Raw genomic sequence first — 15209 nt, forward strand, 5'->3', positions numbered from 1 at the left:
CTTGACGCCGTTAGGCCAGATCTGACAGAAACTACGAAGCACTGCAGGTCTGTCGCTGATGGGAGAAGCATGTGTTCTATGAGAACCCTGTGGAGAAGAGGTCCTCTGTGGAGCCCACAGGTGCCAGGGCTTCATCCCAGAACTTTATGAAATATAATGGCTAGGCCAGCCAGAGCCCGGCAAGGCCTCTGTGGTGACCTCTGGTGGCAGCAGGTCCTCTGGGCCCCGTCTGAGTTCAGTTCAGTTCAGGTGCTCAGTCGTGTCTGGCTCTTTGTGACCCCGTGGACTGCAGCACGCCAGGCCTCCCTGTCCATCACCAACTCCTGAAGCTTACTCAAACTCATGTCCATTAATTTGGTGATGCCATCCAACCATCTCGTCCTCTGTCATCCCCTTCTCCTCCCAGCATCTTTCCCAGCATCAGGGTCTTTTCAAATGAGTCAGCTCTTCACATCAGGTGGCCAAAGTATTGGAGTTTCAGCTTCAGCATCAGTCCTTCCAATGAATATTCAGGACTGATTTCCATTAGGATGGAGTGGTTGGATCTCCTTGCAGTCCAAGAGACTCTCAAGAGTCTTCTCCAACACCACACTTCAAAAGCATAAATTCTTTGGCGCTCAGCTTTCTTTATAGTCCAACTCTCACATCCATGCATGACTACTGGAAAAACCATAGCTTTGACTAGACAGACCTTTGTTGACAAAGTAATGTTTCTGCTTTTTAATATGCTATCTAGGTTGGTCATAACTTTCCTTCCAAGGAGTAAGCGTCTTTTAATTTCATGGCTGCAGTCAACATCTGCAGTGATTTTGGAGCCCCGAAAATACAGTCTGTCATTGTTTCCACTGTTTCCCCATCTATTTGCCATGAAGTGATGGGGCCAGATCCCAAGATCTTAGTTTTCTGAATGCTGAGTTTTAAGCCAACTTTTCACTCTCTTTCACTTTCATCTAGAGGCTCTTTAGTTCTTTGCTTTCTTCCATAAGGGTGGTGTCATCTGCATATCTGAGGTTATTGATATTTCTCCCAGCAATCTTGATTTCAGATTGTGCTTCATCCAGCCCAGCGTTTCTCATGATGTATTATGCATAGAAGTTAAATAAGCAGGGTGACAATATACAGCCTTGACATACTCCTTTTCCTATTTGGAACCAGTCTGTTGTCCCATGTCCACTTCTAACTTGCTCCTGGCCTGCATACAGATTTCTCGGGAGGCAGGTCAGGGGGTCTGTTATTCCCATCTCTTGAAGAATTTTTCAGTTTGTTGCGATCCACACAGTCAAAGGCTTTGGCATAGTCAGTAAAGCAGCAGCAGGTGTTTTTCTGGAACTCTTTTGCGTTTTCGATGATCCAACGGATGATGATAATTTGATCTCTGGTTCCTCTGCCTTTTCTAAAATCCAGCTTGAACATCTGGAAGTTCACGGTTAATGTATTGCTGAAGCCTGGCTTGGAGAATTTCAAATATTACTTTGCTAGTGTGTGAGATGAGTGCAATTGTGTGGTAGTTTGAACATTCTTTGGTATTGCCTTTCTTTGGGATTAGAATGAAAACTGACCTCTTCCAGTCCTGTGGCCACTGCTGAGTTTTCCATATTTGCTGGCATATTGAGTGCAGCACTTTCACAACATCATTTTTAGGATTTGAAATAGCTCAACTGGAATTCCATCACCTCCACTAGCTTTGTTTGTAGTGATGCTTCCTAAGGCCCACGTGACTTCACATTCCAGGATGTCTGGCTCTAGGTGAAGCATCACACCGTTGTGATTATCTGGGTTATGAAGATCTTTTTTGTATAGTTCTTCTGTGTAGTCTTGCCACCTCTTCTTAATATCTTCTACTTCTGTTAGGTCCATACCATTTCTGTCCTTTATTGTGCCCATCTTTGCATGAAATGTTCCCTTGGTATCTCAAATTTTCTTGAAGAGATCGCTAGTCTTTCCCATTCTATTGTTTTCCTCTGTTTCTTTGCATTGATCACTGAGGAAGCCTTTCTTATCTCTCCATGCTATTCTTTGGAACTCTGCATTCAAATGGGCATATCTTTCCTTTTCTCCTTTGCCTTTTGCTTCTCTTCTTTTCACTGCTATTTGTAAGGCCTCCTCACACAACCATTTTGCCTTTTTGCAGTTCTTTTTATTGGGGATGGTCTTGCTCCCTGCCTCCTGAACAATGTCACGAACCTCTGTCCGTAATTCTTCAGGCACTCTGTCTATCATATCTTATCCCTTGAATCTATTTCTCACTTCTGCTGTATAATCGTAAGGGATTTGCTTTAGGTCATACCTGAATGGTGTAGTGGTTTTCCCTACTTTCTTCAATTTAAGTCTAGCACTCAACTATCCCTGCTTCATCAGGGAAATGAGAGACAAAGCCAGAGACACTGGCCACCCTCTGCGTTTCTCTGCAGTGGCCACTGACCACACCCAGCAGTCTGCAGCTCTCCGGGGCCAGGCTCTCTTCCAAGTTGCTCTCTCATCCACCCCCTGTCCAGCCCACTGAAGTCTTCCCTAGCCTTCTCCTCACCTGTGTATGTCCCAGAAGTGTGGCTGCAGTTCAGGGAGCATAAAAAGACTGAGGTCTCTGGTCTTTAGTGTTTACTCCCGTAAGAAATAGATGTCTTTGAAAACCCAGGAGGAAAGTGTTCATCAGAATTTCTACCAGAATTCCCAGAACTGTGGTTGCTTGTGACCTCTGAGTCTCGCACTAACCCCTGCCTCTGTTTGCTGCCAACCCCTGCTTTTAATGGGCTTCCCTCGTGGCTCAAATGGTAAAGAATCTGCCTTCAATGTGGGAGGGCTGGGTTCAGTCCTTGGTTCAGGAAGATCCCCTGGAGGAGGAAATGGCAACCTGCTCCAGTATTCTGGCCTGGAGAATTCCATGGCCTGAGGAGCCTGGTGGGATACAGTCCATGGGGTCACAAAGAGTCAGACATGATTAAGCCAGTTTCACTTTCCTGCTTTTAATAGCACATCTGAAAAATGTGATCCTTCACTCTGACTAAGAAAACCTGGCTTGGTCATCAAGGGCATCCTTGGACAGGGTGAGAGTCAGGCTCAGCTTGGATTTTTTAAAAGAATTTCTTGCCATGTCAGAATCATTCATAACTAAGAACATGTTTGGGATATTCCTTCTATAGTTCAGAGTCCCATTGAAATGGCTAGTTACCCAACTTACCCGCTGTGGCTTGGCTCTTTTAGAAGAAAGCTCTCCAGTAAATCCAAGAAGTGGAAATCAATATTTAACCTGGGACGTTCTGGATCAGACTCCAAATCAAAGCTGAGTAGAAACGGGAGTGTATTTGTAAGAGGACAGAGGCTCTCAGGTAAGAATCAACCATGGTTATGTTCATAAGAGAGATATAGATATATATTTTTAGTTCTGTTTCTTAAGTCTTTGGTTTGATTAGGTCAAGCTCACTAACCCTAGAAGAGAAACTTATAAATTAGCTGAAGAGCCTTTTTTGTTTCTTACTAAGTTTATTTATTTATTGTTGGCTGCACTATCTTTGCCCGGGCTTTTCTCTATTGCAGTGGGCGGGTGCTGCTCTTCGTTGCGGTGCACTGGCTTTTCATCGCAGTGGCTGCTCTTGTTGCGGAGCCCTAGCTCTAGGTGTGAGGGCTTCAGTAGTCGTGGCACGTGGGCTTAGAGCATAAGCTCAGTAGTTGCGGCGCATGGGCCTCATTGCTCTTGAGGCATGTGGGGTCTTCCCAGAGCATGGATGGAGCCTGTGTTCCCTGCCTTGACAGGTGGGTTCCCAACCACTGGACCACCTTGGAAGTCCAGTGTTTCTTTTTTAAATAATTTTGGATTTACAAAAATTTTTCAAAAATAGTACACAGAGAATCCATATACCTTTCATGCAGCTTCCCCCAAAGCTAATGTATTAAATAACTGTAATACAATGATCAAAACCATAATGTTAATATCTATGTAATACTATTAAATAATTTACAGATGTTATTTGTATTTGGCCCTTTGTCCTACTAATGTCCAGGCCCCACGGGGCCAGGATCTAGTCCAGGAACCCACACTGCATTTAGATGTCATGCTTCCTAAATCTTCCAAGCTAGGCAGCTCCTCCGTCTTTCTGACTTTGACACTTTGGAAGAGTTTTGGCCATATATTTTGTAGAATATACCTCGGTTTGGGATTGTCTGATGTTTTCTCATGGTTAGATTGAGGTTACAAATGCTGTGCCTGTCACAGGGCGTCATATCAGAGGGCCCATGAGGTCAGTGTTTTATTGTTGGTGATGCCAACTTTGATCACTCGGTTAAAGTGCTGTCTACAAGGTTTGTTCCGATGTACTTACTATTTTTTTCCTTTGCAATTAATAAGTGTCTTGTGGGAGATACTTTCAGACCATGCAAATATCCTTTTCCTTATCATACTTTCATCCATGAATTTTAATATCCATCAGTGGTTCTTGCCTATAACAGTTATAACTATGGTATTTACCATATGGTAATTTTCCACTTCCATCATTCTTTCTACATTTATTAATGAACTTTACTGTAAGGAAGATCTGAAATTCAAATAAGGATGCTGCCCTGTGAAAATTATATCTGAGTAGTAAGTAGAACTGATGCAGGAGGGAACCAAGGAAACCACTATAAAATGGGGAATATAATCAATCAAGCTGAATATTGTTTCAGAAAGGGAAGGCCAAAGAAATTTGCCACAGTGGCATTTAGTGTTATAGACCGAAAGCATAATTTTTTTAAAAATGAGAGCAATAGTTATGAAAACAAGTAGTAAAAGGTAAACTTACAAATGCAATGAGCAAACCTTGATTGAATCTTAGTGTGAAAAAATAAAAAATACTACAGGGCTTCCCGGGTTGTCCAGTGGTTAAGATCCACCTGCCAATGCAGGGAACACGAGTTCGATCCCTGGTCCAGGAAGATCCCACGTGCTGCAGAGCAACTAAGCCTGTGTGCCACGACTACTGAAGCCCACACTCTGGAGCACGTGCTCGGCATCAAGGATCCACCACAGTGAGAGGCCTCCACACCACGATGAAGAGTGGCCCCTGCTCACCAAAACTAGAGAAAATCCACATGCAGCAATGAAGACCCAGTGCAGCAAAAATAAATTAAAAAAAAATTTTTTTTAAGGGCTACAAAAGATAATTTTGAGGACAAATAGGCTAGATTTTAGATGAAATTAAAAACAGTAAATTTTCATAGTTTGCTGGTGCTTATGAGACATACGCTGCTGCTGCTGCTAAGTCGCTTCAGTCGTGTCCAACCCTGTGCGACCTCATAGACGGCAGCCCACCAGGCTCCCCCATCCCTGGGATTCTCTAGGCAAGAACACTGGAGTGGGTTGCCATTTCCTTCTCCAATGCATGAAAATGAAAAAGTCAAAGTGAAGTCGCTCAGTCGTGTCCGACTCTTATGCTAAAGTTAAATATTTAAAGATGAAGTGTCAAAATACTGAAACTCACTTTCAAATGATTCTGCAAAATATAAGTATGTAGGTAGATAAATAGATTAGAAATAGATGAAACAAACATATGGCAAAATGTGAACCTAGATGGTAGGTTTAGAGGTCTTCAACAGTTCTGAATGTTTGAATTCTTAACAATAAAGATTTTTGGGGAAAAAACTAATATCTGTAGAGGAAATTTAGAGAATATCTTTAAGAACCTTCCTCAACCCTGGTTATAATTGTGTGCCAAGGATCATAAAGCATAGATGTTAGAAGTCATCACGTTGTCCTACTGGAGTAATGAGGGATTTCACTAGGTACAGTGGGTTCAGTGGTTTAGGCTGTGTGTGCGTGCTCAGTTGTGTCCGACTCCTTGGACCCCATGGACTGTAGCCCGCCAGGCTCCTCTGTCCATGGAATTTTCTAGGCAAGAATACTGGAGCAAATTGTCATTTCCTACTTCAGGGGGTTTTCACGAACCAGAGATTGAACCCACATCTGCGTCTCCTGCATTAGCAGGTAGATTCTTTACTACTGCACCACCTGGGAAGCTTGGTTTCAGCTGCAAGTAAGAGCAAATCCAACTCTATTGGCTTATGCAAGGAGGTAACTTATTGGGACCACCCAGATGTAGGGAAAGCTTCAGGGACGATTTAGTCCAATGGCTGTGTTTCCATTTTTCCATGTTTTCCTCAGCTATGCCCTCCTCTGAGGGTCAGCTTTATCCTCAGACTGGCTCCCTTTGCAGCAACAAAGTGGGTATAGTATTCATAGTTCTAGGTTTTACCTTTGACTATCATTATGACCAGAAGGAGAAAGAACATCATTTCTGGTAGCTTGCTTCTTGGTGCAGGGACCCTTCTTTCCCAGAACCTCCGCATTAAGTGTCTGTCGCCCTCCTCACCTCCCACCCCACAATAGTAGCCTTCACTTAGTCACATGGGTTGATCGTTATGGCCAGGAGAGTGCTCTGTACTGACCAGCTTAGGACTGGATTCCTGAACCAATCACTGGCATGAGGAATGGCATTACACCCATTGGATGAGGAATGAGGTACCCCCAAGCTGGACAGGGCTCTGCGAGAAGGAGAAGGGAAATGGATTCTGGGTAGCCATCTGTAATATCCATTATATGGGGGGAAATGTATTTCACAAAATGGCAAGATGGCCAGGTGAAGAGGACAGGTTGCCGTAGGTATAGGAGGCCAGATACAAGTCAGAAGTTAGGATTCTCAAAGGAGAATTTAAGAGGTGTACCTGGCAAGAAATTCCTGATCAAATAATAGATTTGCTGAAGCACATCAGAGAGAACTTCAGTTACAGAATTAGTGCCACAATGTAAGAGGTTCACCAAGTACCAAAAAGTTAAAAGAACAAAACCATTGAATAAAAATAGAATAAATGATTTGCTTTGATCGTGACTTAGGAAGATTTCCACCCCCGTGTGGTTTTCGAAAGGAAGAAGCTCCAGGTGCTGGATCAAACAGTGGTAAATTCATAGAATGTACAGGATGTCCCTGGCCGGCTCCTCAGCTCGGCTGCACCTCAGAATCACCCACAGGATGTGGTTCACACCCACAGCAGCCCTGCCTCATGAGGACTGTGATAAAGTCAGAGTATTGGTAACTTTTTAAAAGCTCCCCAGGAGATTCCGATATGCAGCCAGAGTTGAAAACCACTGCTCTCTCATGAACAAGCTAGTCAGAAATAGTTCATCAAACCGGCTGGCTTTTGATGGGGTGCAGAGGTGAAATTAAAGAACCATCAGTGTCAATATACATGGCTCTCTGTGACCTTGACTATTGCCCCAGTGGCCATGTTTCACCAGAAGAGTGTTGTTGAAACCCTAGAAATTAAAGACTGTGTCGGGGAGGATAGGGGGTGGTCATAACCCTGTAATAGCCTCATTATTTGTTGAAATATACTTGTGAAAAAAGGAAATCAGTGAATTAACATATTTAAATAATTTTTAAATCTCTTTTTTTTAAGTTTCATAATTAAGAACATTTTAAAAGTTGATTCACCATGTTTATAGTACTGGAGTTTTTTGTGGGGAGGGGGTGCAGGTGAAGGGATGTTTAACCATGTTTAGAAAATGGAACAGAAATAGGAGATACTAAAGAGCAATATTGCATAGGAACCTGGAATGTTAGGTCCGTGAATCAAGGTAAATTAGAAGTGGTCAAACAGGAGATGGCAAGAGTGAACACAAATGGACTGGAATGGGTGAATTTAATTCAGATTATCATTATATCTACTACTGTGGGCAAGAATCCCTTAGAAGAAATGGAGTAGCCCTCATAGTCAACAAAAGAGTCTGAAATGCAGTACTTGGATGCAATCTCAAAAAACGACAGGATGATCTCTGTTTCCAAGGCAAACCATTCAATATCACAGTCTCTATGCCCCAACCAGTACTGCTGAAGAAGCTGAACAGTTCTATGAAGACCCACAAGACCTTCTAGAACTAACACCCAAAAAAGATGTTCTTTTCATCAGAGGGGACTGGAATGCAAAAGTTGGAAGTCAAGAGATACCTGGAGTAACAGACAACTTTGGCCTTGGAGTACAAAATGAAGCAGGGAAAAGGCTAACAGAGTTTTACCAAGAGAACACACTGGTCATAGCAAACACCCTCTTCCAACAACACAAGAGAAAACTCTACACATGGACATCACCAGATTTTTGATACCAAAATCAGATTGATTATATTCTTTGCACCCAAAGATGGAGAAGCTCTATACAATTAGTGAAAAGACCAGGAGCCGATTGTGGCTCAGATTATGAACTCCTTATTGTAAAATTCAGACCTAAATTGAAGAAAGTAGGGAAAACCACTACACCATTCAGGTATGACCTACATACAGCAAATCCCTTACGTTTATACAGTGGAAGTGACAAACAGATTCAAGGGATAAGATCTGATAGACAGAGTGCCTGAAGAATTATGGACAGAGGTTCCTGACATTATACAGGAGGCAGGGATCAAGACCATCCCCAAGGAAAAGAAATGCAAAAAGGCAAAATGGTTGTTGGAGGAGGCCTTACAAATAGCTGAGAAAGGAAGAGAAGCTAAAGGCAAATGAGAAAATGAAAGATACATTCATCTGAATGCAGAGTTCCAAAGAATAGCATGGAGAGATAAGAAAGCCTTCCTCAGTGATCAATGCAAAGAAATAGAGGAAAACAATAGAATGGGAAAGACTAGAGATCTCTTCAAGAAAATTAGAGATACCAAGGGAAATTTCATGCAAAGATGGGCACAATAAAGGACAGAAATGATATGGATCTAACAGAAGTAGAAGATATTAAGAAGAGGTGGCAAGACTACACAGAACTATACAAAAAGATCATCATGACCCAAATAACCACGATGGTGTGATCACTCAGCTAGAGCCAGACATCCTGGAATGTGAAGTCAAGTGGGCCTTAAGAAGCATCACTGTGAACAAAGCTAATGGAGGTGATGGAATTCCAATTGAGCCATTTCAAATCCTAAAAGATGATGCTGTGAAAGTGCTGCACTCTACATGCCAGCAAATTTGGACAACTCAGCAGTGGCCACAGGACTGTAAAAGGTCAGTTTTCATTCCAATCCCAAAGAAGGGCAATGTCAAAGAATGTTCAAACTACCACACAATTGCACTTATCTCACACTAGCAAAGTAATACTTAAATTTCTCCAAGCCAGGCTTCAACAGTATGTGAACGGTGAACTTCCAGATGTACAAGGTGGATTTAGAAAAGGCAGAGGAACAAGAGACCAAACTGCCAACATGCTTTGGATCATAGAAGAAACAAGACAGTTCCATCTACTTCTGCTTTATTGATTACACCAAAGCCTTTGACTATGTGGATCATAACAAACTGTGGAAAATTCTTAAAGAGATGGGAATACCAGACCACCTGACCTGCCTCCTGAGAAATCTGTATGCAGGTCAAGAAGCAACAGTTAGAACTGGACATGGAACAACAGACTGGTTCCAAATTGGGAAAGGAGTATATCAAGGCTGTATATTGTCACCCTGCTTATTTAACTTATATGCAGAGTATATAATATTTCATATATAATACGAAATGCTGGGCTAAATGAAGCACAAGCTGAAATCAAGATTGCTGGCAGCAATACCAATAAGCTGATACCCAGATGACACCACCCTACGGCAGAAACTGAAGAGGAACTAGAGAGCCTCTTGATGAAAGTGAAAGAGGAGAGAGAAAAAGCTGGCTTAAAACTCAACATTCAAAAAACGAAGATCATGGCATCTGGTCCCATCACTTCATGGCAAATAGATGGGGAAAAATGGAAACAGTAACAGATTTTATTTTCTTGGGCTCCAAAATCACTGCAGATGGTGATTGCAGCCATGAAATTAAAAGACACTTGCTCCTTGGAAGAAAAGCTATGACTAACCTAGACAGCATATTAAAAAGTAGAGACATTACTTTTCTAGCAAAGACCTGTCTAGTCAATGCTATGGTTTTTCCAGTAGTCATGTATGGATGTGAGAGCTGGACCGTAAAGAAAGCTGAGCGCTGAAGAATTGATGCTTTTGAACTGTGGTATTGGAGACAACTCTTTGAGAGTTCCTTGGAGTGCAAGGAGATCCAACTAGTCCATCCTAAAGGAAATCAGTCCTGAATATTCACTGGAACGACTGATGCTAAAGCTGAAACTCCAATACTTTGGCCACCTAATGTGAAGAACTGACTCACTGGAAAAGACCCTGATGCTGGGAAAGATTGAAGGCAGGAGGAGAAGGGGAAGACAGAGGATGAGATGGTTGGATGGCATCACCAACTAGATGGACATGAGTTTAAGCAAGCTCTGGGAGTTGGTGATGGACAAGGAGGCCTTGCGTGGTGTAGTCCTTGAGGTCACAATGAGTTGGACACAACTGAGCAACTGAACTGAGCTGACTGAAAGGGTAAGAAAAACTTGGGTACTGACTGAATGGAGACGCATAAACTCTGAAGTCTCCCAGACACTTGTGTACTGGAATTTGTGTCAATATATTATCAAACAGGAAGATTCTAGGGAATCTTTGAGCAGGGAAATAAAGCCACAGAGATAATCTAAGAGAGGGAACTCAAGGACCCAAAGAAAATGGCTGAGTGCATTTCCATGAGGCCAAGGTCCCAGGCAGAAAAAAATAATCTAAATACAGTTAGCCAGACTTTCCTGGTGGTCCAGTGGTTAAGAATCCACCTGCCAATGAAAGGGGCATGGATTCAATCCCTGGCTTGGGAAGATCCCACTTGCTGCAGAGCAACTAAGCCCGTGTGCTTAGAGCCTGTTCTCTTCAACAAGAGAAGCCATGCAATGAGAAGCCTGCACACTGCAATGAAGACCTAGTTCAGCCAAAAAGAAATAAGTACATAAACAAAACAAACAAACAAACAAAACCCTTTCCTGAAAGCCCAGGGGGATTCAGGTCTTTGAATGAATAAATAAATATCTACAGTTAGGCCTTCATATCTGCATATGTGGGACATATGGGTAGACAAGGCCGATTGTAGTTCACCATTTATATAAGGATCTTGAGCATCCAGTGGATTATGGTATCTGTGGGGTCCTGGAACCAATCCCCTGCAAATCCTGAGGACAACTGTATAGTCATAGGCCACAGAGCCCTGAGTGCTTAGTCACTGTCCAGACAAGGAGCCAGAAAATTGTTGGAGACTGTTCCCTTCTGTGTCCACCAGGGCCACAAGGAGCTTCATTGTCAGACAGAGGGTCCCACAGGAAAGGTGAACACTGATGGCCCTGCAGCCAGAACTGTTGTCCGTCCTCCCTGACACTCACAGTCACCAGGCAAAATTTTGTCTCCAAATGCATGATTGGAGATCTCCTGGTGGTCTCATGGTTAGGATTCGGCACTTTCACTGCCACGGCTGGGGTTCAGTCCCTGGTCAGGGAACTGAGATCCCGCAAGCTGCATGTGCTTGTCCTCAGTCACTCAGTCGTGTCTGACTCTTTGAGACCCCACGGACTGTAGCCTGCCAGGCTTCTCTGTCCATGGGGACTCTCCAGGCAAGAATACTGGAGTGGGTTGCCATTTCCTCCTCCAGGGGATCTTCCCAACCCAGGGATTGAACCCAGGTCTCCCACGTTGCAGGCGGATTCTTTACCAGCTGAGCCACCAGAGAAGCTACCATGCAAACTGTATAGTGTAGCCAAAAGAAAAAATGAATACATGAATGAAAGGAGGCTGGCCAGGCAAGATTTTTTGTTTGTTTGTTTCTAAATATTTGTCTGTTTGGCTGCGTCGAGTCTTTGGTTATTGTGGCATACAGGCTTTTTGTTGCAGCAAGCAGGCTTCATTGCCCCACAGCATATGGGTCTTAGTTCCCCCACCAGGGATCGAACCCATGTCTCCTACATTTGATGGTGGATCCTTAACCACTGGACCCATGGCCAGCAAGTCCCAATGGCCAGCAGTTTGAGAAGTCATTTTGTAAACTTGTGGAAATAGTCGATCTTCCAAGGATGAGAATTCTGCTTACTTCTGAAAGGAAGGAGGTGGAAGGCAGTCTTGGCATCACCACTGCTAAGTCCTTCCAGAGCCCAGTGGGCCCCAGGCAGAGAAGCTCCGAGCCTGGGAGGCTAAGGGGTTAATTCAGAGCCTCTCAAAAGAAGCAGGATGTGGATCAAGAAGGAAAAAAGGAGCTTTGAAAGAGGGATTAAACAAGTGTGAGTTAGGACCCAACTCGGGCTAGGGCAACTCTGAGTGCTTCTTTTAGAACCATCTCCTGGGTTCTCCCTTGTTGCCGAGCCCTGGTTTATCTTGAATAACATCAGCAACAACAACAATAAACAATAATGACTTCTTCAGCATTTGCTTGATTCTAGATTAATACAACCTACTTTATATGCATTACTCATTTCATCCTCATAACAGCTCTACTTTTCTTCCTTTTCATGCCAAAAAAATGAAAGTTCAAAAAGGTAAGCTGCTTATCTGAGCCCAACAGTGGGAGAATTGGGATTCAAAGTCAGATCTGTCTTGATCCAGATTTACCTTAAAGCTGCTTCTAAAGAGTTACTTTAGAAGCCCTGGCCAGCTTCTAAATTACCCTCTCTCCCATCCTAGCAAGTTTGACCTGGAAGGAACTACCTTCCAGCCAGTTTGGCTTCCTGAAAAGAGATGATTTTGTGAAAATGCTTATGCCTATACATGGACTAATAAGTTTTCACACTCTTCTGAAAACCTGCTTAAGTGCCTTACAAAGGTGCAGAGAGTCCTTCAGGCACATAGCAGGTGCTCAAAAAAGGTCTGTTTGGTTGGGATCTGCTCCAGGGTGAGGTTGGTGGGTGAGAGCTTTAGGGGAGCAACCAGACTGTGGACCTCAAGAAGCAGAGCTGCTTGTGGGAGAAGGGTGACCCACGGGGAAAAGGTGACTCCTGAGAGACAGGGGGAAAGTTCCCTAGGCCCTCTCACCTGTTGTACTAAATTTCTGGTTGTTGAGCAATGTGGCTACAGTCAAGAATCCTGCTGCCTGGCCCATCACCTAGGAGGCGTTACCTGGAGCCTCATGGGTTCTACCCTATGGATGAATCTTTGAATCTTTTCTGTAAAGTAAAATTGGGTTCAGGACTCCTCATTGGCTCAGCTTCCCTGGTGGCTCAGATGGTAAAGCGTCTGCCTGCAATGCGGGAGACCCAGGTTCGATCCCTGGGTTGGGAAGATCTCCTGGAGAAGGAAATGGCAACCCACTCCAGTATTCTTGCCTGGAGAATCCCATGGAGGAGCCTGGTAGGCTACAGTCCATAGGGTCGCAAAGAGTCGGACACAACTGAGCCACCTTCATACTCATTGGCTCATCAGAGCTTTGTGACAAAATTGTAATCTACCTTTATCTGTAAAATGTTAATAAACCTTTGATCTATAATTGCCCTATTTTTATAAGGTCAGTCCCCTAAAGAAAGTGAGAACATCTAAGGTGGCATGGAGACTGTTTTCCAAAGGAAAGAGATTTCTCTGTTGTACTTACAGTTTGACCTATTGTTCTAAACACTTCCTCCGGAAGTGCATTCATCACGGATGTTCTTTCTTTTGTCTTTAGTGGAAAAGGCTACCATCCGACCAGCTAAAAGCATGGACTCACTGTGCTCAGTGCCTGTGGAAGGTAAGCTCTCCCAGCTGGGTTGGGAACTGGGAATCACAACTGGAGGAGTGGCGCCCCCACACAGGCCTTGCTTCAGCAACCCCAGAAGCTGCTCATCTCCAGTCTTGCTCACACGCAATCCCCCAGGCCAGACTCCTCCCTGACTCTGAACTTCAGACACCCATGTAGCCCCTTCTCCCTGAGGCCTGTTTCTCCAGCCTTCCTCCAACCGTAGCTGGAGACAACAGCCTCTTTACATTCCATCCTGAAGCAGATAATAGATCAACACCTGAAAACTAAGGCAGAAGTGGCTCCCTCTTGGGGCATAAAGAAGAGTTTTGAATTTAGGTGTTTCCATAGGCATTGGCTTCATTGTGTTTGTCAATTCAGGATTTTGAGTTGGGAGATTCATTCCTTCATTCATTAATAAACACTGACGGCACCAGCCTGGCACACAGCTGGTCCTCGCTTACTGGAGTAGATGTGCACACAGCTGCATGCCAGACACCCATCACCAAAGTAGCACCTCATCATGTTGGTTCTTACAGCTTCAGCCTTAAGAGACTGACACGCTGTCGCCCTCACTTCTGTTTTTGTTAACTAACAAGCTAACAAACATTTTTGTAGCTAGCAAGCATTGCTACAACTTGCAAGACCCAGGGCTTCCCTAGCAGCAGGCTGTTTAAACTCCCCCATACTTAAACCATAACTTTCCAGACCCTTTAATACAAAATATTTTGCTCTTTGATAAATGAGGCAGCCTGAAACAAAACAGAAAATCTTTAGAAACGACTTTCAAAAAAATAATTCTAAACTTGTAAAATATTCAGTGAGGTCTTTTTAAGAGGACATGATCCTTTTAGCATTTTCTCACCTTTATATTCATCACTTTGCTTTGTTCTGAAACCTCTTGGGGGTGGTTCTTGCCCAGTTTTGCAGAATTTAATATTTCAAAAGCTAGGTCACCACTTCCATGGGCATTGGGGAGGTTATCTAACCTCTCAAGTCTGGTTTCTTCATGTGTTCAGGGAGATAATTACACTTCTCCTACAGAGTGTTTTTAAGAATTTTAAATCCAATGTTATCTAAGATGTAGCACTTTGTGAGAATTCTTTTCCAGATCTCTGGCAATTCAGTTGCTGTCCCCTCAGCTTCGTTATTTCCCATACAGACTTTTCTTTGCCTTCACTTCTAAGTTAGTCAGGAGCTCACTCCTCGCAGCTGTGCTTTCTAACATTTAGTTAATTTACATTTCTAGTTTCTGAGCCTCTGAATCAGCAGGAAGAAGCCTGGGAAAAGGCGGAAAGGTCTAGCTGAGGACAGCATCTCTTTCCTTGCTGGGAAATCTAACCCCTGTCTGGGTCCATCTGCCAGAGAAAACTTAATAAGTTTTAAAGTTTTAAAATGAAACAAGACTCTATTATTTTGGCCTTTTTGTCTTCACCTTCATTTTGAGCAAACACCATTTTGTCATCTCCCATCATCTTTTTATTTTTTCATGATCTACATTTAATGCTTGGTGGATGACTGTTCCATTAGCCATTTCAGCAGTATCTTTCTTTTGGAAACTGCTCTACCTGCAAAGTTTAACTCAGATACATGTGTTGTTGTTCAGTTGCTCAGTCATGTCAGACTCTTTTTGACCCCATGGACTGCAGCATGCCA

At 43.4% G+C, this 15209-nt stretch overlaps 1 protein-coding gene and 1 non-coding gene across 2 annotated transcripts in view; both read left to right on the forward strand.

Annotated features, from left to right (window-relative positions):
- ARHGAP31 (Rho GTPase activating protein 31) overlaps nt 1-15209 on the forward strand; it is a 122278-nt gene that overhangs the window by 88447 nt on the left and 18622 nt on the right. The window contains exons 8-9 of the mRNA XM_055568279.1: nt 3202-3326; nt 13503-13565. Coding sequence (XP_055424254.1) covers nt 3202-3326; nt 13503-13565 — 188 coding nt within the window. The remainder of the gene's footprint in view (nt 1-3201; nt 3327-13502; nt 13566-15209) is intronic.
- On the forward strand, nt 13052-13123 carry TRNAC-GCA (transfer RNA cysteine (anticodon GCA)). The gene has a single exon. It is a non-coding gene; the product is annotated as a tRNA-Cys (tRNA).

This window comes from Bubalus kerabau, chromosome 2 (assembly GCF_029407905.1).
Source record: "Bubalus kerabau isolate K-KA32 ecotype Philippines breed swamp buffalo chromosome 2, PCC_UOA_SB_1v2, whole genome shotgun sequence".
NCBI classification, from domain to species: domain Eukaryota; kingdom Metazoa; phylum Chordata; class Mammalia; order Artiodactyla; family Bovidae; genus Bubalus; species Bubalus kerabau.